This window comes from Aptenodytes patagonicus, chromosome 1 (genome assembly GCF_965638725.1).
Source record: "Aptenodytes patagonicus chromosome 1, bAptPat1.pri.cur, whole genome shotgun sequence".
Classification (NCBI taxonomy): Eukaryota; Metazoa; Chordata; class Aves; order Sphenisciformes; family Spheniscidae; genus Aptenodytes; species Aptenodytes patagonicus.
In genome coordinates, this window is record NC_134949.1 from 54,810,174 (window position 1) to 54,838,146 (window position 27,973).

Consider the following 27,973-nt stretch of genomic DNA (forward strand, 5'->3'; position numbering starts at 1 on the left):
TTGGTCAGCTCTTTCTCCCGTCTCTCTTTTAGACTGCTGTAGTTGGCTGTGACCCACCATGCTAGTCTCCCAACGGCTTCTGGGGTTAAGCCCTGGTTCTGCCCTGGTTCTTCCCGAGTCCCACGCGGAGTGGACAACTGTTCTCGCAGGTCCTGGTTTTATCTTGCCCGCTGCATGCGTTTTTTTGACTGCATCTCCAGCTGTTGGGAAATGTCACCAACTTGTAGGCAGCAAAACAAAAGGAACTCAAAGAGAGAGCTCTCAAGTTACCCACTTCTGTGGCAATCCGTAAGGTGGGGGTCCGTCGAGACTGCATTCGTCACCTGCTGACAGAGTATTAAAATGTATTAAAATCTTGATGTACGGTGACCAGCTCCGCTTCTTCTCGCTCGGGGCCCCTGGGACCGCGTCCTGGTCGGTGAGGCCATTGAGCTCAGCAGCCCTGCTGGGACTCCTGGCTCATGGTTTTTACCCATCACGGTAACTACCTCCGTGTTCATCACCATCATCACCATCTACTGCTACAGCAGCAGCAGGAGCCTCGAGAGAAGTCAATCAATTGCAAAATACAGCCAACAGATAATTAGCAACACGGAAAAAAAGTATAGGAAAAGAATCGTACGGGTTCCAGCAGAAAAAAATAATCACCTCAAATCCACCAAACAAACCAGAGCTCACCTTTCTTCTTTGTTTACCAACTTCGTTGGCCACCTCAGAACAGCTGTTCTCCATCTCCCCCCGGGAACTGAGCTGGGACTCTCTCTTTCTCCCCGCATATGCCATCAGCTTTGTCCGAAGTCCCTCCAGAAGCATCTTCAACCTGCACAGCAAATTAGTAAGGGAAGCGTGAAGCGAAGCAACGGTCGGCCTTTTTCACGTACTCTTATGTAAGCGGCACAGCCGTGGCGTGCTTCATCTGTAACATGCTCGACAGGCCAAGAATTGCTGACAACAGCCAGCCCTCCAGTGCCACACGTCACTTGGAGGGCCCAAAGTTTACCTGAACGGAGGAAGACGAGACTTCCTTCCCTCCCTCCCAGAACTGCCGGCAGCCTGCATTTGCAAGGCCTTTTGCAGCTTTTTAAAACCATAGGCTCAAGCACAGAAGCCCCTTGCAAGATGGAATGCGAGACTTGAATTTGCTCACAAACGGTTATGTACATGCTTTTACGTTAGAGTTCAGTAAAGCTTGACTTCTACACAACGTGATATTTCTTTAAAGCACTAAAAAGCCATGCCTGGTACATTCTTCCTCCAGTGCGACGTTCCTTCCCCGCATTTCGTCCAGAAGCGCTTCTGATCGGCATTTCATCTTGGCCAGCTTCTTCACTTCCTTGCTTTCACTCCCACGCTTTCCAAATAGAAAAGATACATCACACGCAGAGCACAGGAACGGGATGCATATGCAGCACGTGCAGACAGTGTTCTCCACAAAGAAGATAACACGGATCTCCCAGGTCCAGTCTCCTCTCGCAGCTCTCAACCACAGACCTCTCTCCAGTCCACAGCACACGGCCTACCCATCCAAGGAATCGTGCCGATGAGCGCAAGTGCCCCGCATATTGTCCACCAAGCAGATTCAAAACGCAGTAGCACCAGGGGAATGAGGAAACGTATAGACTTTTCCCCTGAGGGTGCCCTGCCCAAAAACCTGGGGGGTTCCCCACAGCCCACCGGATCTTTTCATAAATTACCTGCCCACAAGAAATTCAAAGACTAAAACCAGTCATTCCCGGAAGCCGTTCATATACCTGCCAATGTTGGTGTTCCTTTGCAGTCCGTGTTGTCTGAAAGCCAGTTATCAAGTCCTCCAGGCCCTTACGAGCCTACAGCAGCATTAAAAGAAGAAAAAAGAAGTCACGCTAGGACTTTCCCGACCGAAGGTCACACCTCACGGCCTTTCTTCTTCTCTTGGCAGCATCAGTACAACGCAGTGTTTGCCTGCCCCGCAACGCCACCCGAGCACACAAAATACTGCCTATGGAGGTGTCGTTCCCTTACTAGTTGCGGATTTTCATCTTTGGAGGTCTCCTCGTTGCATTATGGACCCACACCTTCTGGACAAGGAATCCATAATCACTAAAACGGGAAGGTGACCAGAGTACAGGCAACTGAGGAAGTCCTGTCACAGTCTGACGATGCCAGTCAGGCCTCCAGGATGAGGCGCTCGGCACCACTAGAGCCCAAGGAAAGTCCGCAACCGAGGGTACCAAATCCCTCTACTGCGTGACTGTCTGAAGTGCTGCCTGAGGTCTCAACCTCACGACTGGTCTAAAGCAGAAAATACTTAAGCCAGTGCATTACTGTCAACTCCTTAACAAAGACGGCGTTAAGTAGGACTTGCTATGGTCTCATGGGACAACTCGCAAAGCCAGAAAGCTGGGGAGTGGGCCAGCAGGACTTCCAGAGCAGCCTATAGTCAGTAGAACAGAGGAACTGATCTCTCCTAGAGGCTCTCCAGGAAAACCTCATCTTAAAATTTCCCCACGTGAATACGGAACTAGGCTCTGTAGCTCATGAAAAGGGAAGGCTCTGACTAGCTTACTGAGGCAGAGGCTTGCAGGACTTTCTCAAGGGCTTCAATGGTCTTGGCTTGTTGCTGGGCTGTGGCTTCCAGCCTGGCCTTTCCCACTTGGAGCCTGAAAAAGAAGTACAGGCCTTACCGCAGAAGTCCACAAGAGCACAAATCCCAAAAGAAGAGTGTGAAAGAACCCCATCTAAAACAAGAGCACCTTTGGAAATCGTGTATTACTGTCTTGCTGGGATGCAAGAAGACAGTCCTGTTGTTTTCACACAATCGCAGAAAGCGGAGCCTTGCTCCACTGTGTTACTTCCTTACCGTTGCATGCGTTCTTTCAGCTCTGGGATAGCCGCAGTTCGAGAAGACGTGACCAGAAGGCCCTGCATTTTCCTGGAAGTTGTTAGTTCCCTCTTTTTATTCTTTATGGCGTTCTTCAGGGACTCGGCATAACACTCAGTCTGGGTACGCCGTTCTTTCAATTCCTGCAGCTGTCAAACCACAAGAAGAATCCCCAGTAGTCAGCTTAGGTTTGATAAAAAGGAGTGGACTGCTTTGACTCTCACGTCGACTCTCAAAACCCATGTTACTTCTTCATCTTTTATACTGGCCCCTCTCCTACGTCTACACTGATTTCCTACAGCGTTTCCTAAACGCTGCCACAACACTCCTCCTCCTCTCTCAAGGACTCTGAACACTCTTTGTAGCCCCTTGTTGGCTGCTCCAACACGGTTAGAAGCTCCTCCTGCTCCTACAGTGACTTTGCAACTCCATAACAATGATGATGTGACGAGGGAATACAAAAAAGCACCAGCGCAACACTCCAGTGTGCCTACTCTTTCTCCGTCAGCACACGCTCCGCTTTGCCAAACCCAAGAGAAGCAGCACATACACGTGCTCCGTGAAACTTGAGAAATAGCTTTTTGAAAGGAATACACACACCCTTCTCCAATTAAGGACAAAGTGGCTTCACGGTTAGCGACCTTTCTAATCGTAGGCGCCAGGCTTATAAAACAAGGCGAGTCACTTACCTGTCACTCATCTACTCCTGTTGCAAAGTTGCCTAGTGTACTAAGACCACCTTAGCGCAGCCCTCCACTGTTAACTTCAAGCGGTGCAAACAGGCAGGCACCAAAGGCAGCAGTGCTGTTCCCTCCCAGCCCCCTCGTCACAGCTAGCCGCACCCTGAACCACCCCGGGTTACAGAAAACGCCCAAGAAAGGGATCAGTTCCCCGCTCTGGTTTGCTACAACAGAGGCCTGGGCCCCTGCCAAGAGACAAGAGACAGGCTTTCTCCATACCTTAGCTTTAGACCTGTCCAGTTCCTTCTGCAACTGCAGTTTCTGTTCCTGCAGGTCCCTGCTGTAGCGCTTCTTAGCTTCAAGTGAAGCTTCTGCCAGGGAGTTCTTTTTGAGAGCGTCGGCAAGCCCCTGCTGCAGCTGCCTGACCCACCTCTAAAGAAACAGTGTTCCATGAGCATGGAGACATCAGTAAGAAGATGACAACATGAGAGATGCTTTTACTCATGGGATTATATCATTAGATCGGTCTGCAGGGTGGCCAGCAGGTCGAGGGAGGTGATTCCTCCCTTCTACTCCGCTCTCGTGAGACCCCACCTGGAGTACTGCATCCAGCTCTGGGGTCCGCAGCACAAGGAAGACATGGACTTGTTAGAGCGGGTCCAGAGGAGGGCCACAAAAATGATCAGAGGGCTGAAAGACCTCTCCCATGAAGAAAGGCTGAGAGAGCTGGGGTTGTTCAGCCTGGGGAAGAGGAGGCTCTGGGGAGACCTTATTGCAGCCTTCCAATATAGAAAGGCGGAGAGAGACTTTTTACCAAGGCCTGTAGCGGTAGGACAAGGGGCAACGGTTTTAAACTACAAGAGGGTAGACTTAGATTGGACATAAGGAAGACATTTTTTGCAGCAAGGGTGGTGGGACGCTGGACCAGGTTGCCCAGAGAAGTTGTGGATGCCCCATCCCTGGAAGTGTTCAAAGTCAGGTTGGACGGGGCTTTGAGCAACCTGATCTAGTGGAAGATGTCCCTGCCCACGGCAGGGGGTTGGGCGAGATGACCTTTAAAGGACCCTTCCAGCCCAAACCATTCCATGCTTCTATGACTCAGTGAATTCAAAGATAAGAGATTTTGGCCGCCACCAGCAGGCAGCTGCAGGCATCTTTCTCAGCTGCGCACATCCAAACTATCGGCAGCTCTTCATGAGACTTTCCCCTTCCTAATACAGAGAAAAGGCTTAAGCATTCTTCTCCTTGGAACACAGGCTGAGAGTCTGCGCACGTGCTTTTTTCCAACCCACTGTGTTCCCTCTTTATGCAGACCTTCTGCTTCACAACGGGAAGAAAATGAGGTCGGAAATACGCTTCAGGTCCAGATTCAATAACCTCCTCTCAGCAGCACTCCAAAATGAACTCGGCAGCAAGAACAGCTCTCCGTACACTGACAGGTTCTATTTACAGATATCTGCATCAGCCTCTATTAGAGTCACCTGTCTGTCGCCTTGACAATCTGCTTGAGTTGAAGCATCCTTCTTTAGCTGATGCTCTTCTCTCCCCAGTGCAGTAACCTGAGCGAGCTAGAACACAGACAGACAGTCAGACAGTGGGGAAAGGAATCCCCAGCAACACTGCAGCATGACACTGCATTTCAGCACCAGGGCTACAGATGCGGGACTTCTGCATTACCTCCGGAAGAGAAAGCACCTCATTCTCAGAAGAGGAGTCAAAATCTTCCAGTTGTTCTGCTCCTCCCACTGGCAAGACACCTATGAAGGAGGCAAGAAGCGCGATGCTGCTGTGAGTGCTTATTTCCCTCTGCTTTTCCCCATCTGCTTCACTGCAGAGAAGCTTACAGAGGTAACCATTTAGTCCGTCAGGAAATTACCATTGCCGCGCGCCTCTGCAACGGACTGCACGCACGCTCCGTGTCTGTCTGCAGCTGGAAGCAGCACGCCGGCCGGCCCTTTCCTTGGACCTTCAGAATCCGTCTGCGTAATTTAAAAGACATGCGTGAGAACTGGCACAGACTCCTTCTCGACCCGTTTCCGCGCACAAAGCTCCCGCTTCAGCCAACACGCGTAACGTGGTAACAGGTGACGGGCAGAACGGAAAGGGCAAACGCAGGCAGCGTGTTAGGCATCTCTGTTGAGCAGGGCTTTCAAAAGGGGCCGAAGTACACCTGCCCAAGATAGAGAGGCCCTAGGCAGAAGCAGCTACGCATCTAGACTGTAGGCCCTGCGGGCGACCAGTTGACACTGACTGGATCCGGAGACGGGAGCTGTGTGGTGGAAAACCAGCAATCCCCACAGCGCCAGCCTTCTAGATATCAGAGGATTGTAACCGTTGGGAAGCTTTACCGCTTCAGTCCTGTACTAGAAATCCAGCTCCAAAGCCAGCTGCTAGGAGACCCGGGTCATTAGCTTGACCTCACCTCCTCCCAGTCCTAACTGAAGAGCTTGCCTGCAGCAGCGGCCTGTCAAGGTCCCAGTTACGAGCGTGTGGCGGAAGCAGCAGCAGCAGAGGGAAACGAGCCCAGAAGCAAGCGAGCCCAGTGGGGCCCCACTGCCTCCTTCAGAGAAGGGGAAGAGTGGCTGGAAAGCTGCCCAGCGGAAAAGGACCTGGGGGCGTTGGTCGACAGCCGGCTGAATATGAGCAGCAGTGTGCCCAGGTGGCCAAGGCGGCCAATAGCATCCTGGCTTGGATCAGAAATAGCGTGGCCAGCTGGACTAGGGAAGCGATTGTCCCTTTGTACTTGGCACTGGTGAGGCCGCACCTCGACTACCGTGTTTGCTTTTTGGGCCCCTCACTGCAAGAAAGACATTGAGGTGCTGGAGCGCGTCCAAAGAAGAGCAAGGAAGCTGGTGAAGGGTCTAGACAACAGGTCCTATGAGGAGCGGCTGAGGGAACTGGGGCTTGTTTAGTCTGGAGGAAAGGAGGCTGAGGGCACACCTTATCGCTCTCTACAACTACCTGAAAGGAGGTTGTAGCGAGGTGGGTGTCGGTCTCTTTTCCCAAGTAGCAAGTGATAGGACAATTGGAAACAGCCTCAGGTTGGGCCAGGGGAGGTTTGGGTTGGATATTAGGCAAGATTTCTTCACTGAAAGGGTTGTCAAGCACTGGAACAGGCTGCCCAGGGAAGTGGTTGAGTCACCATCCCCGGAGGCTTTTAGAAGATGAGTATACGTGGCGCTTAGGGACACGGTTTAGGGCTGGACTCGGCAGTGTTAGGTGTACGGTTGCACTCGATGATCTTAAGGGTCTTTTCTGACCTAAACGATTCTATGATTCTACCTCAGAATCAAAAGGGGAGTCATCATCTTCCTCTTGTTCTGCTCCTGCTGCTGGCAGGACACCTACGAAGGAGGCAAGAAGCGCGATGCTGCTGTGAGTGCTTATTTCCCTCTGCTTCTCCCCAGCCCTCAAGCCCTGCGTCCCGTCGACGGGTTATCGTTCTCCTACAGGCCCTAGTGATTTGTCCTCGTCACCTCCTCCACGGTGGCGGATCGTACCTGCTCCGGTCATTGCAGGTGCGCCCAAGGGAACGTCAGCAGTTGTCCCAGAGCAAGAGCTGTCAAGTACTGCTGGGCCTTCTGTGCTTCCTGCAGAACATTCACCCGTCCTTTCACAGTTCACAAATTCCTCCCATTGGTTATAAATACTATATAGAGAAAGGAAGGAAATGCATTCAGTAAAAATACCTCCACACTTGCATACACTCTCTACTGGAAGAGCAACAGCCATTCATGAGCCATCCTCCCCATATTCATAGCCAGCTGGTAAAGGGTAACACACACACACACACACACACACACACAGAGACAGAGCTTACTGCACTGCTAGAGTAGTGGAGACTGAAATACTCACTACAGGCATGTTCACGCTACAGGTGCCTATTCTTGTCTATGGAGTAACTCAGCCCTGCTGGCTACAGTCTCATCTGAAAACCCCCGCTCCGTTTTGAGGGCCAGTGAGATTAACAAGACCCCTGGCAGACTGACATCTAACTACAAGGCTTCTACCTCAGCGGGATGCTATACTAATGCTGTAGCAACTCTTCACATCAAGCCGGGGTAACGTCTCCTCAAGCCCAGTCCTGACTTTGAAGGGCTTCAGAAATTCCCATGGTTAGTCTGAGGACCTGGGAGTTTAGAGAGCTCCTAAGTGGGATATCGAGAGGCCAAGAAAGATTGCGGTTGCATTCCAAGCACACCAGGGGTTAAGTACATTGCATAGTGTTATCTTCTAACAACCCTGGCAGAGGGTCAGCTGGGGCTCCGGAGAGAGACCACTTTCAGGTTTGCTTCATAAGCAGAACTAAAAACCAAACAAAAAGCCCCAAACAAACAAGAAAAGAAAATATTAAAAACGCGCTCCAGACCAAGGCTGCGCTGCAAAATGGTGCATTAGCGCAACATTGATACTGTGCCAGCAGCCGGGAGGGAAGGAATGAACGTGTTGTTTTGGTAGAGCAATCCTCAAACGTGCTTTATTCCTAAAGGGGTTTTTACTCCACAGTTTACCCAGGCACCCTTCTCTCCTGCTTCCCATTGGTACAGGCTGACGGGGGGGCAGGGGGAGAAGAAATGAAGTCGAGATGCAGTGACAAGAGGTCACGGGCAGTTGTTTATGGCTAGACAAGGCATGCTCGTAGGCATAATGCAGTTCATTCACCCATCACTAGGCTACTATTTCCTTCAGCCTAGCTGTTAAGCACACATAGCCACCTTAGCGAAGGAACGGCCAGGGGTGCAAAGCTACCCACGAGAGGAGGAAAACCGCTGAAGAGTTTAACTCGGGGGATATCAGTTAGATCCCCTCTGCAACAAAAGGCAGGTAGTTGCTAGTCAGTTGAGTTGAGTGGAGCTTGGCAGCACACAGGTGGATTCTCGGAGAGAACCGTGGGGGGAAGTTTCCCTCAACTTCCAAATCCACTCTCGACACAGAAGGAGATGCATCAGAAGACGTCACTGGGCCCAGCTTCAGCAAAGGACTCAACGCCTCATTAAACCCCGGTGATGTTACCAAAAAGGGCCGTACTCAGCACGGACGTTCTGAGAACGCAGCTGCTCTAACGAGGACGTAAAACACTTACTCAGCATATCCAGACAGTCTGGCATAAGAGAGAGCTGTCCTGCCAAACTCGTCTTCATGAGAAAGTTCAGCACCATGCCGAAGAAGAAGTCGTATTACATTCACATCCCCAGCAGCAACAGCAACCATAAGAGTGGTCCTAAAGCATCCAAGAGATGATAGGAAATACATCAGCTTCTGCGGACATTGCATTGCCATTACTTCAGTCCCTCTTTGCTCCCCAAACAATTCATTTCCCCTCTCCTACAGGCAGAGTGAAAGCACAGCCAAACACGTGGAAGCGTCGGAGAATTGAGGCTGGCAGGACCTCAGGAGGTCTCCAGGCCAACCACCTGCCCAGAGCAGACTCGGGGGGTGGGGGCGCACGCGTGTGTGCACACGCACGCGTGTGTGTGGCACCACAGCCAACGCTTTCTTGCAGTCCTCAGTGCAGAAATCGTCCCCTGAGGTAAGAGAGCAGCCGAGTGGGGGTGTGCTGTCACAAGTCACGCGGTAGGAGCTCCTTCCGAGCAGCTCCTGGTTCTTTTTCAAAGCTCGTTCCTATGGCTGCCATCAATCCAACTTGAACAATGCTAAGGAGTCCCACGCGCACTTTTGAGAAACCCTTCACCTTTTATGCCTATCTCGAGCATGCACGTCAGCTCCTTTTTGAAGAAGGAACTCGACCATCTCTTCACAGTGCTCGGTGATCGCAACAGCAAGCGGAGTGTATCCCATCTGAAAGGAGAAATCACCTCCCTTACAATAACACAGAAAAGTCAAGCAAGTTGTGGGAAGAGGAGCCTTACCCAAAGTCCACGCTTACCTTATTCTGAGCATCAATATGGGCATTGTGCTCAAGTAACAGCTCCACTAGAGATTTGCTAGGAATGGCGGCAGCCAGGTGAAGGGCAGTGTTGCCGCCAGCACCTCTGAGGTCAGGGTTGGCACCGTGTTCCAGCAGAATAGCCACACAGTCTTTGTGCTGGTGCTCTACTGCCTGGAAAGAAGACACAAAGGAGGAATAACTTCCAACATCTACGTTTCTCTCTGTCAGAACTCCCGCGTCTTCCCAACACTGGCAAGTACGAGCGTCTTCAAAGATTAGGCAACATATGCCCCTTCCCCGCTGACTACAAGGTACCTGTTTCTACGCAGGCCTATGTGAAGAATCATGCAAGGTGTGTATCGCTCAGTGCATAATCGATAAGCCCAAGGTACAACAGCATAATGTATTCCATGTACCTTCATCAGCGGCGATTTCTTAGAATTGTCACGAGGGTTTAGCTGGCACTTCTTTCCTGCTAGAAATCGAACGACATCTGCATGGCCGTTCGCACAAGCAAGATGCAGAGGCGTCCTAGAAATTAAATATATTCAGTTAACACAGACAGACAGCTGAAGACATCGTTTCAGGCTGTGGTACGCGCCACATAGGGCCACAAGCCTCAACTGGCAAAAAACAAGCCGAAAGCAAGTGTCCTCGTTCCAGAGCCGGTGGCGGGAGCTGCACACCCAAAGCCTGGGGCTGGCTAGGAAAAATCCCCAACGCATCCGCTGAGTCAGGAGGCATTTCCTCGGCTGTGTCAATGAACCTGCACAGACAGACTCCTGTGCCCAGGCACTGGTCCCTGCCTCCAGCAGGACTGCCCAGCCACCCAGCACAGCAAAGGAGACCGCGTCTTGGCAGCCTGGAGTCTATGGAGGCTACGTAAGTCTACAGAGACTGCGGAGTCTGCGTAAGCCCCTGGGTTTTCCCCCGATCAGTCCCGTGCCAGACATGTCGCAGAGACATAGGGGATGGGATTTCTAACAGCAACGGGAAGGCTGTGCCGTGTCTGTCCGCAAATCCATGCCCTGCTCAAGCAAGCCGCTCGGTCTGGCAAGGGGAAAGGAGCCGTCTCTGCTTGGACGAAGGCCTGCTGAGCTCCACAGAAGATTCACTACAGGGACCAGGCTGGCAGGGCAGAGCAGGGCAGGGCAGAGCGGAGCGGAGCGGAGCGGAGCATCCGCCGCCTCCTGTCTCAGCTTGGGTCAGGCCTCCGCTAAGGCCAGCGCTGTGGAGCCGGCCCTGCTCCTAGGGCGCTTGCGACCGTGCCGGGCTTTGCCGGCTCTTCCAGCCAGGGTGGGTGGAGGCTTTGCTACGGGCACTGCCCGCCCCTTACTGCTTCTGCGCGTTCCGCCCGTTGACGCGGAATCTCTTCCGCCACCAGCGCCGCTGCAGCCGGGCCAGGTCACCGCTGGCGGCCGCGCTGTGCAGCCCGCCCCAGCCCTCCTCCCGGAGCTCGGAGGCCCCGGCGGCGCCGGGCGCGGGAGCGCTGCCGGACGGCGGCCGCTCCCGCACCCTCCCGAGGAGTCCGATGAGCCTCTGCATGCTGCGGCGGGGACAAGGGCACGGCCCGCCCCGGGGCTAGCAGCCGCAGGAGGCGCCCGGCGGGCTCTGCCGAGCCGCGGGCGGGGAGAGGGCGAGAAGAGCCGAGAGCCGAGCCCCGAGCGGCGGCCGCGGCTCGCAGCCCCCGACGCTCCCAGCCAGAGACGCGCTGCCGGTCCCGCCGCGGCGGCGACAGCACTGAGCGGCGGCGCCTGCAGGGGGCGGCCTAACTCTCGGGGCGTCACAGGGGGCGGGGTGACGCCGGCCCGTCGCGAGCGGGCTCTGCCTCCGCCGTCGGGGCGCCCCCGGGGCGGGGGCCGGCTGGCCGGAAAATGCCTCTGAAGATGTGCCGTTTGCACAGCTGCTGTTCAAGAGCCCTATTTGCTCCCGTGTTAGAATGTTGACGGATGCGTCCCTCTGTGCGTCGGGCGAGGTTCTGGAGTAAAATACGGCAGCGGTGGCCACGGACGGGGCTGCTGACAAACCGTCGAACGCGCACCAAAGCTTCGCCCTGTCCCGCCTCTCCCCCGGGGCGGGGGCCGGGTGGCCGGCGGCTGCGGCAGTGGCCGAAGCGGCCCTCGCCTCACCCGCTCCGCGTTTCCCCTCAGCGCGTGGCCGCGGAGCCTGGGGATGCGGGTCCCCAAAAGCAGAGCCGGAGGCGGCCAGCACCTGGCTCGGGCGGGCGCGGACCTCGGGCGGTCTCTCGCCTGGCTCTCGCTGTCACTCGCAGTGACACCCCCTCGGGGCTAGTGTGAACGTACATCGTGCTGGCATGAGGCGCGCGTTCGCGTGGCCAGGTTTCCTCCAGCGTGCTCTTCTGCAAGGCTGCTCAGCTCCTGCGACCCAGCGGAAGATGTGCACCAGCTCCTCTGTACACGGTGCCAGGCACGTGAAGCACGTGACCCCTGCCCAGAAACCGAGGGGGCAGAAGAGGGCCAGAAGGACACGAAGGAAAGAGCTGGGGAGCTGCAGCCCTGCTCCATGGGCTAAACTGCTGGCAGGCCACCCTGGGGACCACACCTGATCCTGCTGGTTGTCTCCTTTTTGCCGGCGCGTTAGGGTAGAAACCCAAAGTCATTTGCTTCATATCGGCCACAGGTGAAAGCACCTTGCTTATGCTGACACCAACACCCGAATTAGCCCCACTGGGAAATTTCAAGTCAGGACGGTAAAAGCTCTGCAGAGGAAACCACAGGCATTCCTCTTCACTGTTTCAGGGAAGGCTCTGACTCGCTTCCTGAGGCGGAGGCTTGCAGGTCTTTCTCAAGGGCTTCAATGGTCTTGGCTTGTTGCTGGGCTGTGGCTTCCAGCCTGGCCCTTCCCACTTGGAGCCTGAAAAAGAAGTACAGGCCTTACCGCAGAAGTCCACAAGAGCACAAATCCCAAAAGAAGAGTGTGAAAGAACCCCATCTAAAACAAGAGCACCTTTGGAAATCGTGTATTACTGTCTTGCTGGGATGCAAGAAGACAGTCCTGTTGTTTTCACACAATCGCAGAAAGCGGAGCCTTGCTCCACTGTGTTACTTCCTTACCGTTGCACGCGTTCTTCCAGCTCTGGGATAGCCGCAGGGCCCAGGAGGCCCACTGAGGCATAGACAGAGGCCTCCAGGCCCTGCCTGAGCTCTGTCATGGTGTCCCTGTCTCCAGCTCTGTCTCAGCTGTGCCTGGCCACAGACCGCGCTGCTCCAGACCCCAGCGCGCAGGCTGCCTTCCCAGCCTGCCCTTGGCCTCCCTGTGGTCCTGCCTGGCCCGTCACTGGGCTGCATCTGACCCTGCTCGCCACCACTGGGCCTGAACCCCAACCCGGCCTGGCCTGACTTCCTGGCTTGCCCTCAGAGCTGCCGCCTCACCAGGCACTTGTTCGTTCCTCTGGGTTCTCAGCTGCCCCGGGTGCCCGCCCTGCTCCCCTCGTTCGCGTAGGCTGAGGCCAGCAGGGCAGGGCCCAGCCGTGGGACGCCCTTTGGCTCCCTGTCCCCGAGGAAGCAGCGTGCCTGCGCTGCTCCCTGACACCGGTCTCTCGCCACCCTCACGAGAGAAAAGGTTTTTCCTTAGGTTGAGGTGGGATTCCCCCTGTTCCAGCTTGTGCCCACTTCTTCACACCTTTCCCCTCGGCAGGCTACAAATCCATCGGATCCCCGTGGGATCTGCAAAGCTTCCACGGCTACCAGAAGCTCGCCCACCACCTTCTGCCCAGACCGCCAGGAGGATTGCTCTACGGAGGCAGGAAGAGTCTGGTAGCTGATTATTAGCAGTAGCTCAGCGCTAGTCCCTGATCTGAGCACAGTCATGGTTCACGCCTCCCCAGAGGAAAAGGACACGGATGCGCGCTCCCTCTCGGAGACGTCTGCAGGACTGATTTTCATTCAGAGCAAGGGCAGAGAGAGACGTGCTAACTGCCTGCATAGGAAGAGAGCCTGAGAGAGCCTTCAGCACTAGGCCTCTCCTCATCCAAACCCGCTAGGTCCGAAGCGCTCCAGTTGTGCAGCAAAACTAAGGCACGTACTAGATGACGCAGTTTATTAAGTACCAAGCTGCAACAGAACACTTGGAATTAGATGCAGGGTAGCGGCTGCACAAGGTGGAAGGCAAAGGTTTCCAGGCTTCATTCATCTCCCTGTGAGCACTCTGTTTTCTGGCACTGGCACTTCCTCTGCTCCAGCATCTTCTCATCGCTAACCGTGTTGGAGGTTCAGCTGTGACTGTGGAAGGGCAGGAAAAGAAAAGGCTGTGTGTTAGTTTTACAGCAGGCTGGGCCAAAGGCGGCGCTGGAAGGTGGGTCCTGGAAGCACAGCACTAACGCGCAGATCCAGATACTGAAAACCAAACACTCAAACGTGTCGACAACAAACTTACAGCCTTTGGGCTACAGACGCACGTGGAAAATTGCGTTACATGGACATAGGGATCAACTTCTTGCGGTTTTTGCCTTATTTCTTGGCCAGCTCTTTCTCCCGTCTCTCTTTTAGACTGCTGTAGTTGGCTGTGACCCACCATGCTAGTCTCCCAACGGCTTCTGGGGTTAAGCCCTGGTTCTGCCCTGGTTCTTCCCGAGTCCCACGCGGAGTGGACAACTGTTCTCGCAGGTCCTGGTTTTATCTTGCCCGCTGCATGCGTTTTTTTGACTGCATCTCCAGCTGTTGGGAAATGTCACCAACTTGTAGGCAGCAAAACAAAAGGAACTCAAAGAGAGAGCTCTCAAGTTACCCACTTCTGTGGCAATCCGTAAGGTGGGGGTCCGTCGAGACTGCATTCGTCACCTGCTGACAGAGTATTAAAATGTATTAAAATCTTGATGTACGGTGACCAGCTCCGCTTCTTCTCGCTCGGGGCCCCTGGGACCGCGTCCTGGTCGGTGAGGCCATTGAGCTCAGCAGCCCTGCTGGGACTCCTGGCTCATGGTTTTTACCCATCACGGTAACTACCTCCGTGTTCATCACCATCATCACCATCTACTGCTACAGCAGCAGCAGGAGCCTCGAGAGAAGTCAATCAATTGCAAAATACAGCCAACAGATAATTAGCAACACGGAAAAAAAGTATAGGAAAAGAATCGTACGGGTTCCAGCAGAAAAAAATAATCACCTCAAATCCACCAAACAAACCAGAGCTCACCTTTCTTCTTTGTTTACCAACTTCGTTGGCCACCTCAGAACAGCTGTTCTCCATCTCCCCCCGGGAACTGAGCTGGGACTCTCTCTTTCTCCCCGCATATGCCATCAGCTTTGTCCGAAGTCCCTCCAGAAGCATCTTCAACCTGCACAGCAAATTAGTAAGGGAAGCGTGAGGCGAAGCAACGGTCGGCCTTTTTCACGTACTCTTATGTAAGCGGCACAGCCGTGGCGTGCTTCATCTGTAACATGCTCGACAGGCCAAGAATTGCTGACAACAGCCAGCCCTCCAGTGCCACACGTCACTTGGAGGGCCCAAAGTTTACCTGAACGGAGGAAGACGAGACTTCCTTCCCTCCCTCCCAGAACTGCCGGCAGCCTGCATTTGCAAGGCCTTTTGCAGCTTTTTAAAACCATAGGCTCAAGCACAGAAGCCCCTTGCAAGATGGAATGCGAGACTTGAATTTGCTCACAAACGGTTATGTACATGCTTTTACGTTAGAGTTCAGTAAAGCTTGACTTCTACACAACGTGATATTTCTTTAAAGCACTAAAAAGCCATGCCTGGTACATTCTTCCTCCAGTGCGACGTTCCTTCCCCGCATTTCGTCCAGAAGCGCTTCTGATCGGCATTTCATCTTGGCCAGCTTCTTCACTTCCTTGCTTTCACTCCCACGCTTTCCAAATAGAAAAGATACATCACACGCAGAGCACAGGAACGGGATGCATATGCAGCACGTGCAGACAGTGTTCTCCACAAAGAAGATAACACGGATCTCCCAGGTCCAGTCTCCTCTCGCAGCTCTCAACCACAGACCTCTCTCCAGTCCACAGCACACGGCCTACCCATCCAAGGAATCGTGCCGATGAGCGCAAGTGCCCCGCATATTGTCCACCAAGCAGATTCAAAACGCAGTAGCACCAGGGGAATGAGGAAACGTATAGACTTTTCCCCTGAGGGTGCCCTGCCCAAAAACCTGGGGGGTTCCCCACAGCCCACCGGATCTTTTCATAAATTACCTGCCCACAAGAAATTCAAAGACTAAAACCAGTCATTCCCGGAAGCCGTTCATATACCTGCCAATGTTGGTGTTCCTTTGCAGTCCGTGTTGTCTGAAAGCCAGTTATCAAGTCCTCCAGGCCCTTACGAGCCTACAGCAGCATTAAAAGAAGAAAAAAGAAGTCACGCTAGGACTTTCCCGACCGAAGGTCACACCTCACGGCCTTTCTTCTTCTCTTGGCAGCATCAGTACAACGCAGTGTTTGCCTGCCCCGCAACGCCACCCGAGCACACAAAATACTGCCTATGGAGGTGTCGTTCCCTTACTAGTTGCGGATTTTCATCTTTGGAGGTCTCCTCGTTGCATTATGGACCCACACCTTCTGGACAAGGAATCCATAATCACTAAAACGGGAAGGTGACCAGAGTACAGGCAACTGAAGAAGTCCTGTCACAGTCTGACGATGCCAGTCAGGCCTCCAGGATGAGGCGCTCGGCACCACTAGAGCCCAAGGAAAGTCCGCAACCGAGGGTACCAAATCCCTCTACTGCGTGACTGTCTGAAGTGCTGCCTGAGGTCTCAACCTCACGACTGGTCTAAAGCAGAAAATACTTAAGCCAGTGCATTACTGTCAACTCCTTAACAAAGACGGCGTTAAGTAGGACTTGCTATGGTCTCATGGGACAACTCGCAAAGCCAGAAAGCTGGGGAGTGGGCCAGCAGGACTTCCAGAGCAGCCTATAGTCAGTAGAACAGAGGAACTGATCTCTCCTAGAGGCTCTCCAGGAAAACCTCATCTTAAAATTTCCCCACGTGAATACGGAACTAGGCTCTGTAGCTCATGAAAAGGGAAGGCTCTGACTAGCTTACTGAGGCAGAGGCTTGCAGGACTTTCTCAAGGGCTTCAATGGTCTTGGCTTGTTGCTGGGCTGTGGCTTCCAGCCTGGCCTTTCCCACTTGGAGCCTGAAAAAGAAGTACAGGCCTTACCGCAGAAGTCCACAAGAGCACAAATCCCAAAAGAAGAGTGTGAAAGAGCCCCATCTAAAACAAGAGCACCTTTGGAAATCGTGTATTACTGTCTTGCTGGGATGCAAGAAGACAGTCCTGTTGTTTTCACACAATCGCAGAAAGCGGAGCCTTGCTCCACTGTGTTACTTCCTTACCGTTGCATGCGTTCTTTCAGCTCTGGGATAGCCGCAGTTCGAGAAGACGTGACCAGAAGGCCCTGCATTTTCCTGGAAGTTGTTAGTTCCCTCTTTTTATTCTTTATGGCGTTCTTCAGGGACTCGGCATAACACTCAGTCTGGGTACGCCGTTCTTTCAATTCCTGCAGCTGTCAAACCACAAGAAGAATCCCCAGTAGTCAGCTTAGGTTTGATAAAAAGGAGTGGACTGCTTTGACTCTCACGTCGACTCTCAAAACCCATGTTACTTCTTCATCTTTTATACTGGCCCCTCTCCTACGTCTACACTGATTTCCTACAGCGTTTCCTAAACGCTGCCACAACACTCCTCCTCCTCTCTCAAGGACTCTGAACACTCTTTGTAGCCCCTTGTTGGCTGCTCCAACACGGTTAGAAGCTCCTCCTGCTCCTACAGTGACTTTGCAACTCCATAACAATGATGATGTGACGAGGGAATACAAAAAAGCACCAGCGCAACACTCCAGTGTGCCTACTCTTTCTCCGTCAGCACACGCTCCGCTTTGCCAAACCCAAGAGAAGCAGCACATACACGTGCTCCGTGAAACTTGAGAAATAGCTTTTTGAAAGGAATACACACACCCTTCTCCAATTAAGGACAAAGTGGCTTCACGGTTAGCGACCTTTCTAATCGTAGGCGCCAGGCTTATAAAACAAGGCGAGTCACTTACCTGTCACTCATCTACTCCTGTTGCAAAGTTGCCTAGTGTACTAAGACCACCTTAGCGCAGCCCTCCACTGTTAACTTCAAGCGGTGCAAACAGGCAGGCACCAAAGGCAGCAGTGCTGTTCCCTCCCAGCCCCCTCGTCACAGCTAGCCGCACCCTGAACCACCCCGGGTTACAGAAAACGCCCAAGAAAGGGATCAGTTCCCCGCTCTGGTTTGCTACAACAGAGGCCTGGGCCCCTGCCAAGAGACAAGAGACAGGCTTTCTCCATACCTTAGCTTTAGACCTGTCCAGTTCCTTCTGCAACTGCAGTTTCTGTTCCTGCAGGTCCCTGCTGTAGCGCTTCTTAGCTTCAAGTGAAGCTTCTGCCAGGGAGTTCTTTTTGAGAGCGTCGGCAAGCCCCTGCTGCAGCTGCCTGACCCACCTCTAAAGAAACAGTGTTCCATGAGCATGGAGACATCAGTAAGAAGATGACAACATGAGAGATGCTTTTACTCATGGGATTATATCATTAGATCGGTCTGCAGGGTGGCCAGCAGGTCGAGGGAGGTGATTCCTCCCTTCTACTCCGCTCTCGTGAGACCCCACCTGGAGTACTGCATCCAGCTCTGGGGTCCGCAGCACAAGGAAGACATGGACTTGTTAGAGCGGGTCCAGAGGAGGGCCACAAAAATGATCAGAGGGCTGAAAGACCTCTCCCATGAAGAAAGGCTGAGAGAGCTGGGGTTGTTCAGCCTGGGGAAGAGGAGGCTCTGGGGAGACCTTATTGCAGCCTTCCAATATAGAAAGGCGGAGAGAGACTTTTTACCAAGGCCTGTAGCGGTAGGACAAGGGGCAACGGTTTTAAACTACAAGAGGGTAGACTTAGATTGGACATAAGGAAGACATTTTTTGCAGCAAGGGTGGTGGGACGCTGGACCAGGTTGCCCAGAGAAGTTGTGGATGCCCCATCCCTGGAAGTGTTCAAAGTCAGGTTGGACGGGGCTTTGAGCAACCTGATCTAGTGGAAGATGTCCCTGCCCACGGCAGGGGGTTGGGCGAGAAGACCTTTAAAGGACCCTTCCAGCCCAAACCATTCCATGCTTCTATGACTCAGTGAATTCAAAGATAAGAGATTTTGGCCGCCACCAGCAGGCAGCTGCAGGCATCTTTCTCAGCTGCGCACATCCAAACTATCGGCAGCTCTTCATGAGACTTTCCCCTTCCTAATACAGAGAAAAGGCTTAAGCATTCTTCTCCTTGGAACACAGGCTGAGAGTCTGCGCACGTGCTTTTTTCCAACCCACTGTGTTCCCTCTTTATGCAGACCTTCTGCTTCACAACGGGAAGAAAATGAGGTCGGAAATACGCTTCAGGTCCAGATTCAATAACCTCCTCTCAGCAGCACTCCAAAATGAACTCGGCAGCAAGAACAGCTCTCCGTACACTGACAGGTTCTATTTACAGATATCTGCATCAGCCTCTATTAGAGTCACCTGTCTGTCGCCTTGACAATCTGCTTGAGTTGAAGCATCCTTCTTTAGCTGATGCTCTTCTCTCCCCAGTGCAGTAACCTGAGCGAGCTAGAACACAGACAGACAGTCAGACAGTGGGGAAAGGAATCCCCAGCAACACTGCAGCATGACACTGCATTTCAGCACCAGGGCTACAGATGCGGGACTTCTGCATTACCTCCGGAAGAGAAAGCACCTCATTCTCAGAAGAGGAGTCAAAATCTTCCAGTTGTTCTGCTCCTCCCACTGGCAAGACACCTATGAAGGAGGCAAGAAGCGCGATGCTGCTGTGAGTGCTTATTTCACTCTGCTTTTCCCCATCTGCTTCACTGCAGAGAAGCTTACAAAGGTAACCATTTAGTCCGTCAGGAAATTACCATTGCCGCGCGCCTCTGCAACGGACTGCACGCACGCTCCGTGTCTGTCTGCAGCTGGAAGCAGCACGCCGGCCGGCCCTTTCCTTGGACCTTCAGAATCCGTCTGCGTAATTTAAAAGACATGCGTGAGAACTGGCACAGACTCCTTCTCGACCCGTTTCCGCGCACAAAGCTCCCGCTTCAGCCAACACGCGTAACGTGGTAACAGGTGACGGGCAGAACGAAAAGGGCAAACGCAGGCAGCGTGTTAGGCATCTCTGTTGAGCAGGGCTTTCAAAAGGGGCCGAAGTACACCTGCCCAAGATAGAGAGGCCCTAGGCAGAAGCAGCTACGCATCTAGACTGTAGGCCCTGCGGGCGACCAGTTGACACTGACTGGATCCGGAGACGGGAGCTGTGTGGTGGAAAACCAGCAATCCCCACAGCGCCAGCCTTCTAGATATCAGAGGATTGTAACCGTTGGGAAGCTTTACCGCTTCAGTCCTGTACTAGAAATCCAGCTCCAAAGCCAGCTGCTAGGAGACCCGGGTCATTAGCTTGACCTCACCTCCTCCCAGTCCTAACTGAAGAGCTTGCCTGCAGCAGCGGCCTGTCAAGGTCCCAGTTACGAGCGTGTGGCGGAAGCAGCAGCAGCAGCAGAGGGAAACGAGCCCAGAAGCAAGCGAGCCCAGTGGGGCCCCACTGCCTCCTTCAGAGAAGGGGAAGAGTGGCTGGAAAGCTGCCCAGCGGAAAAGGACCTGGGGGCGTTGGTCGACAGCCGGCTGAATATGAGCAGCAGTGTGCCCAGGTGGCCAAGGCGGCCAATAGCATCCTGGCTTGGATCAGAAATAGCGTGGCCAGCTGGACTAGGGAAGCGATTGTCCCTTTGTACTTGGCACTGGTGAGGCCGCACCTCGACTACCGTGTTTGCTTTTTGGGCCCCTCACTGCAAGAAAGACATTGAGGTGCTGGAGCGCGTCCAAAGAAGAGCAAGGAAGCTGGTGAAGGGTCTAGAGAACAGGTCCTATGAGGAGCGGCTGAGGGAACTGGGGCTTGTTTAGTCTGGAGGAAAGGAGGCTGAGGGCACACCTTATCGCTCTCTACAACTACCTGAAAGGAGGTTGTAGCGAGGTGGGTGTCGGTCTCTTTTCCCAAGTAGCAAGTGATAGGACAATTGGAAACAGCCTCAGGTTGGGCCAGGGGAGGTTTGGGTTGGATATTAGGCAAGATTTCTTCACTGAAAGGGTTGTCAAGCACTGGAACAGGCTGCCCAGGGAAGTGGTTGAGTCACCATGCCCGGAGGCTTTTAGAAGATGAGTATACGTGGCGCTTAGGGACACGGTTTAGGGCTGGACTCGGCAGTGTTAGGTGTACGGTTGCACTCGATGATGTTAAGGGTCTTTTCTGACCTAAACGATTCTATGATTCTACCTCAGAATCAAAAGGGGAGTCATCATCTTCCTCTTGTTCTGCTCCTCCCACTGGCAAGACACCTATGAAGGAGGCAAGAAGCGCGATGCTGCTGTGAGTGCTTATTTCCCTCTGCTTTTCCCCATCTGCTTCACTGCAGAGAAGCTTACAGAGGTAACCATTTAGTCCGTCAGGAAATTACCATTGCCGCGCGCCTCTGCAACGGACTGCACGCACGCTCCGTGTCTGTCTGCAGCTGGAAGCAGCACGCCGGCCGGCCCTTTCCTTGGACCTTCAGAATCCGTCTGCGTAATTTAAAAGACATGCGTGAGAACTGGCACAGACTCCTTCTCGACCCGTTTCCGCGCACAAAGCTCCCGCTTCAGCCAACACGCGTAACGTGGTAACAGGTGACGGGCAGAACGAAAAGGGCAAACGCAGGCAGCGTGTTAGGCATCTCTGTTGAGCAGGGCTTTCAAAAGGGGCCGAAGTACACCTGCCCAAGATAGAGAGGCCCTAGGCAGAAGCAGCTACGCATCTAGACTGTAGGCCCTGCGGGCGACCAGTTGACACTGACTGGATCCGGAGACGGGAGCTGTGTGGTGGAAAACCAGCAATCCCCACAGCGCCAGCCTTCTAGATATCAGAGGATTGTAACCGTTGGGAAGCTTTACCGCTTCAGTCCTGTACTAGAAATCCAGCTCCAAAGCCAGCTGCTAGGAGACCCGGGTCATTAGCTTGACCTCACCTCCTCCCAGTCCTAACTGAAGAGCTTGCCTGCAGCAGCGGCCTGTCAAGGTCCCAGTTACGAGCGTGTGGCGGAAGCAGCAGCAGCAGCAGAGGGAAACGAGCCCAGAAGCAAGCGAGCCCAGTGGGGCCCCACTGCCTCCTTCAGAGAAGGGGAAGAGTGGCTGGAAAGCTGCCCAGCGGAAAAGGACCTGGGGGCGTTGGTCGACAGCCGGCTGAATATGAGCAGCAGTGTGCCCAGGTGGCCAAGGCGGCCAATAGCATCCTGGCTTGGATCAGAAATAGCGTGGCCAGCTGGACTAGGGAAGCGATTGTCCCTTTGTACTTGGCACTGGTGAGGCCGCACCTCGACTACCGTGTTTGCTTTTTGGGCCCCTCACTGCAAGAAAGACATTGAGGTGCTGGAGCGCGTCCAAAGAAGAGCAAGGAAGCTGGTGAAGGGTCTAGACAACAGGTCCTATGAGGAGCGGCTGAGGGAACTGGGGCTTGTTTAGTCTGGAGGAAAGGAGGCTGAGGGCACACCTTATCGCTCTCTACAACTACCTGAAAGGAGGTTGTAGCGAGGTGGGTGTCGGTCTCTTTTCCCAAGTAGCAAGTGATAGGACAATTGGAAACAGCCTCAGGTTGGGCCAGGGGAGGTTTGGGTTGGATATTAGGCAAGATTTCTTCACTGAAAGGGTTGTCAAGCACTGGAACAGGCTGCCCAGGGAAGTGGTTGAGTCACCATCCCCGGAGGCTTTTAGAAGATGAGTATACGTGGCGCTTAGGGACACGGTTTAGGGCTGGACTCGGCAGTGTTAGGTGTACGGTTGCACTCGATGATCTTAAGGGTCTTTTCTGACCTAAACGATTCTATGATTCTACCTCAGAATCAAAAGGGGAGTCATCATCTTCCTCTTGTTCTGCTCCTGCTGCTGGCAGGACACCTACGAAGGAGGCAAGAAGCGCGATGCTGCTGTGAGTGCTTATTTCCCTCTGCTTCTCCCCAGCCCTCAAGCCCTGCGTCCCGTCGACGGGTTATCGTTCTCCTACAGGCCCTAGTGATTTGTCCTCGTCACCTCCTCCACGGTGGCGGATCGTACCTGCTCCGGTCATTGCAGGTGCGCCCAAGGGAACGTCAGCAGTTGTCCCAGAGCAAGAGCTGTCAAGTACTGCTGGGCCTTCTGTGCTTCCTGCAGAACATTCACCCGTCCTTTCACAGTTCACAAATTCCTCCCATTGGTTATAAATACTATATAGAGAAAGGAAGGAAATGCATTCAGTAAAAATACCTCCACACTTGCATACACTCTCTACTGGAAGAGCAACAGCCATTCATGAGCCATCCTCCCCATATTCATAGCCAGCTGGTAAAGGGTAACACACACACACACACACACACACAGAGACAGAGCTTACTGCACTGCTAGAGTAGTGGAGACTGAAATACTCACTACAGGCATGTTCACGCTACAGGTGCCTATTCTTGTCTATGGAGTAACTCAGCCCTGCTGGCTACAGTCTCATCTGAAAACCCCCGCTCCGTTTTGAGGGCCAGTGAGATTAACAAGACCCCTGGCAGACTGACATCTAACTACAAGGCTTCTACCTCAGCGGGATGCTATACTAATGCTGTAGCAACTCTTCACATCAAGCCGGGGTAACGTCTCCTCAAGCCCAGTCCTGACTTTGAAGGGCTTCAGAAATTCCCATGGTTAGTCTGAGGACCTGGGAGTTTAGAGAGCTCCTAAGTGGGATATCGAGAGGCCAAGAAAGATTGCGGTTGCATTCCAAGCACACCAGGGGTTAAGTACATTGCATAGTGTTATCTTCTAACAACCCTGGCAGAGGGTCAGCTGGGGCTCCGGAGAGAGACCACTTTCAGGTTTGCTTCATAAGCAGAACTAAAAACCAAACAAAAAGCCCCAAACAAACAAGAAAAGAAAATATTAAAAACGCGCTCCAGACCAAGGCTGCGCTGCAAAATGGTGCATTAGCGCAACATTGATACTGTGCCAGCAGCCGGGAGGGAAGGAATGAACGTGTTGTTTTGGTAGAGCAATCCTCAAACGTGCTTTATTCCTAAAGGGGTTTTTACTCCACAGTTTACCCAGGCACCCTTCTCTCCTGCTTCCCATTGGTACAGGCTGACAGGGGGGGCAGGGGGAGAAGAAATGAAGTCGAGATGCAGTGACAAGAGGTCACGGGCAGTTGTTTATGGCTAGACAAGGCATGCTCGTAGGCATAATGCAGTTCATTCACCCATCACTAGGCTACTATTTCCTTCAGCCTAGCTGTTAAGCACACATAGCCACCTTAGCGAAGGAACGGCCAGGGGTGCAAAGCTACCCACGAGAGGAGGAAAACCGCTGAAGAGTTTAACTCGGGGGATATCAGTTAGATCCCCTCTGCAACAAAAGGCAGGTAGTTGCTAGTCAGTTGAGTTGAGTGGAGCTTGGCAGCACACAGGTGGATTCTCGGAGAGAACCGTGGGGGGAAGTTTCCCTCAACTTCCAAATCCACTCTCGACACAGAAGGAGATGCATCAGAAGACGTCACTGGGCCCAGCTTCAGCAAAGGACTCAACGCCTCATTAAACCCCGGTGATGTTACCAAAAAGGGCCGTACTCAGCACGGACGTTCTGAGAACGCAGCTGCTCTAACGAGGACGTAAAACACTTACTCAGCATATCCAGACAGTCTGGCATAAGAGAGAGCTGTCCTGCCAAACTCGTCTTCATGAGAAAGTTCAGCACCATGCCGAAGAAGAAGTCGTATTACATTCACATCCCCAGCAGCAACAGCAACCATAAGAGTGGTCCTAAAGCATCCAAGAGATGATAGGAAATACATCAGCTTCTGCGGACATTGCATTGCCATTACTTCAGTCCCTCTTTGCTCCCCAAACAATTCATTTCCCCTCTCCTACAGGCAGAGTGAAAGCACAGCCAAACACGTGGAAGCGTCGGAGAATTGAGGCTGGCAGGACCTCAGGAGGTCTCCAGGCCAACCACCTGCCCAGAGCAGACTCGGGGGGTGGGGGCGCACGCGTGTGTGCACACGCACGCGTGTGTGTGGCACCACAGCCAACGCTTTCTTGCAGTCCTCGGTGCAGAAATCGTCCCCTGAGGTAAGAGAGCAGCCGAGTGGGGGTGTGCTGTCACAAGTCACGCGGTAGGAGCTCCTTCCGAGCAGCTCCTGGTTCTTTTTCAAAGCTCGTTCCTATGGCTGCCATCAATCCAACTTGAACAATGCTAAGGAGTCCCACGCGCACTTTTGAGAAACCCTTCACCTTTTATGCCTATCTCGAGCATGCACGTCAGCTCCTTTTTGAAGAAGGAACTCGACCATCTCTTCACAGTGCTCGGTGATCGCAACAGCAAGCGGAGTGTATCCCATCTGAAAGGAGAAATCACCTCCCTTACAATAACACAGAAAAGTCAAGCAAGTTGTGGGAAGAGGAGCCTTACCCAAAGTCCACGCTTACCTTATTCTGAGCATCAATATGGGCATTGTGCTCAAGTAACAGCTCCACTAGAGATTTGCTAGGAATGGCGGCAGCCAGGTGAAGGGCAGTGTTGCCGCCAGCACCTCTGAGGTCAGGGTTGGCACCGTGTTCCAGCAGAATAGCCACACAGTCTTTGTGCTGGTGCTCTACTGCCTGGAAAGAAGACACAAAGGAGGAATAACTTCCAACATCTACGTTTCTCTCTGTCAGAACTCCCGCGTCTTCCCAACACTGGCAAGTACGAGCGTCTTCAAAGATTAGGCAACATATGCCCCTTCCCCGCTGACTACAAGGTACCTGTTTCTACGCAGGCCTATGTGAAGAATCATGCAAGGTGTGTATCGCTCAGTGCATAATCGATAAGCCCAAGGTACAACAGCATAACGTATTCCATGTACCTTCATCAGCGGCGATTTCTTAGAATTGTCACGAGGGTTTAGCTGGCACTTCTTTCCTGCTAGAAATCGAACGACATCTGCATGGCCGTTCGCACAAGCAAGATGCAGAGGCGTCCTAGAAATTAAATATATTCAGTTAACACAGACAGACAGCTGAAGACATCGTTTCAGGCTGTGGTACGCGCCACATAGGGCCACAAGCCTCAACTGGCAAAAAACAAGCCGAAAGCAAGTGTCCTCGTTCCAGAGCCGGTGGCGGGAGCTGCACACCCAAAGCCTGGGGCTGGCTAGGAAAAATCCCCAACGCATCCGCTGAGTCAGGAGGCATTTCCTCGGCTGTGTCAATGAACCTGCACAGACAGACTCCTGTGCCCAGGCACTGGTCCCTGCCTCCAGCAGGACTGCCCAGCCACCCAGCACAGCAAAGGAGACCGCGTCTTGGCAGCCTGGAGTCTATGGAGGCTACGTAAGTCTACAGAGACTGCGGAGTCTGCGTAAGCCCCTGGGTTTTCCCCCGATCAGTCCCGTGCCAGACATGTCGCAGAGACATAGGGGATGGGATTTCTAACAGCAACGGGAAGGCTGTGCCGTGTCTGTCCGCAAATCCATGCCCTGCTCAAGCAAGCCGCTCGGTCTGGCAAGGGGAAAGGAGCCGTCTCTGCTTGGACGAAGGCCTGCTGAGCTCCACAGAAGATTCACTACAGGGACCAGGCTGGCAGGGCAGAGCAGGGCAGGGCAGAGCGGAGCGGAGCGGAGCGGAGCATCCGCCGCCTCCTGTCTCAGCTTGGGTCAGGCCTCCGCTAAGGCCAGCGCTGTGGAGCCGGCCCTGCTCCTAGGGCGCTTGCGACCGTGCCGGGCTTTGCCGGCTCTTCCAGCCAGGGTGGGTGGAGGCTTTGCTACGGGCACTGCCCGCCCCTTACTGCTTCTGCGCGTTCCGCCCGTTGACGCGGAATCTCTTCCGCCACCAGCGCCGCTGCAGCCGGGCCAGGTCACCGCTGGCGGCCGCGCTGTGCAGCCCGCCCCAGCCCTCCTCCCGGAGCTCGGAGGCCCCGGCGGCGCCGGGCGCGGGAGCGCTGCCGGACGGCGGCCGCTCCCGCACCCTCCCGAGGAGTCCGATGAGCCTCTGCATGCTGCGGCGGGGACAAGGGCACGGCCCGCCCCGGGGCTAGCAGCCGCAGGAGGCGCCCGGCGGGCTCTGCCGAGCCGCGGGCGGGGAGAGGGCGAGAAGAGCCGAGAGCCGAGCCCCGAGCGGCGGCCGCGGCTCGCAGCCCCCGACGCTCCCAGCCAGAGACGCGCTGCCGGTCCCGCCGCGGCGGCGACAGCACTGAGCGGCGGCGCCTGCAGGGGGCGGCCTAACTCTCGGGGCGTCACAGGGGGCGCGACGGGGGGGCGTCACAGGGGGCGGGGTGACGCCGGCCCGTCGCGAGCGGGCTCTGCCTCCGCCGTCGGGGCGCCCCCGGGGCGGGGGCCGGCTGGCCGGAAAATGCCTCTGAAGATGTGCCGTTTGCACAGCTGCTGTTCAAGAGCCCTATTTGCTCCCGTGTTAGAATGTTGACGGATGCGTCCCTCTGTGCGTCGGGCGAGGTTCTGGAGTAAAATACGGCAGCGGTGGCCACGGACGGGGCTGCTGACAAACCGTCGAACGCGCACCAAAGCTTCGCCCTGTCCCGCCTCTCCCCCGGGGCGGGGGCCGGGTGGCCGGCGGCTGCGGCAGTGGCCGAAGCGGCCCTCGCCTCACCCGCTCCGCGTTTCCCCTCAGCGCGTGGCCGCGGAGCCTGGGGATGCGGGTCCCCAAAAGCAGAGCCGGAGGCGGCCAGCACCTGGCTCGGGCGGGCGCGGACCTCGGGCGGTCTCTCGCCTGGCTCTCGCTGTCACTCGCAGTGACACCCCCTCGGGGCTAGTGTGAACGTACATCGTGCTGGCATGAGGCGCGCGTTCGCGTGGCCAGGTTTCCTCCAGCGTGCTCTTCTGCAAGGCTGCTCAGCTCCTGCGACCCAGCGGAAGATGTGCACCAGCTCCTCTGTACACGGTGCCAGGCACGTGAAGCACGTGACCCCTGCCCAGAAACCGAGGGGGCAGAAGAGGGCCAGAAGGACACGAAGGAAAGAGCTGGGGAGCTGCAGCCCTGCTCCATGGGCTAAACTGCTGGCAGGCCACCCTGGGGACCACACCTGATCCTGCTGGTTGTCTCCTTTTTGCCGGCGCGTTAGGGTAGAAACCCAAAGTCATTTGCTTCATATCGGCCACAGGTGAAAGCACCTTGCTTATGCTGACACCAACACCCGAATTAGCCCCACTGGGAAATTTCAAGTCAGGACGGTAAAAGCTCTGCAGAGGAAACCACAGGCATTCCTCTTCACTGTTTCAGGGAAGGCTCTGACTCGCTTCCTGAGGCGGAGGCTTGCAGGTCTTTCTCAAGGGCTTCAATGGTCTTGGCTTGTTGCTGGGCTGTGGCTTCCAGCCTGGCCCTTCCCACTTGGAGCCTGAAAAAGAAGTACAGGCCTTACCGCAGAAGTCCACAAGAGCACAAATCCCAAAAGAAGAGTGTGAAAGAACCCCATCTAAAACAAGAGCACCTTTGGAAATCGTGTATTACTGTCTTGCTGGGATGCAAGAAGACAGTCCTGTTGT

At 54.3% G+C, this 27,973-nt stretch overlaps 2 protein-coding genes across 2 annotated transcripts; both read right to left on the reverse strand.

Moving 5' to 3' along the window:
* Positions 1-3: 3 nt before the first annotated feature.
* On the reverse strand, positions 4-10,975 carry LOC143155616 (uncharacterized; the record flags this gene model as incomplete). The annotated part of the gene is made up of 18 exons (XM_076328586.1): positions 10,767-10,975; positions 9,847-9,961; positions 9,428-9,601; positions 9,233-9,339; positions 8,624-8,761; positions 7,041-7,189; positions 6,823-6,884; positions 5,417-5,519; positions 5,218-5,297; positions 5,022-5,108; positions 3,820-3,972; positions 2,840-3,009; positions 2,546-2,639; positions 1,752-1,826; positions 1,239-1,516; positions 679-820; positions 275-326; positions 4-200 (listed from the first exon to the last, which is right to left on the reverse strand). Coding segments are annotated over exons 1-18 (2,385 nt in total), but the record flags the coding sequence as incomplete, so codon positions are not given.
* A 2,488-nt stretch (positions 10,976-13,463) lies between these two features.
* LOC143155617 (uncharacterized) lies at positions 13,464-26,471 on the reverse strand. Its single transcript, XM_076328587.1, has 21 exons — positions 26,263-26,471; positions 25,343-25,457; positions 24,924-25,097; positions 24,729-24,835; positions 24,120-24,257; positions 22,540-22,688; positions 22,322-22,383; positions 20,913-21,015; positions 20,732-20,793; positions 19,323-19,425; positions 19,124-19,203; positions 18,928-19,014; positions 17,726-17,878; positions 16,746-16,915; positions 16,452-16,545; positions 15,658-15,732; positions 15,145-15,422; positions 14,585-14,726; positions 14,181-14,232; positions 13,826-14,106; positions 13,464-13,671 (listed from the first exon to the last, which is right to left on the reverse strand). The coding sequence occupies exons 1-21, from the start codon at positions 26,469-26,471 to the stop codon at positions 13,645-13,647; spliced, it is 2,661 nt and encodes an 886-aa protein (XP_076184702.1). The 3' UTR covers positions 13,464-13,644.
* Between the last annotated feature and the right edge of the window lie 1,502 nt (positions 26,472-27,973).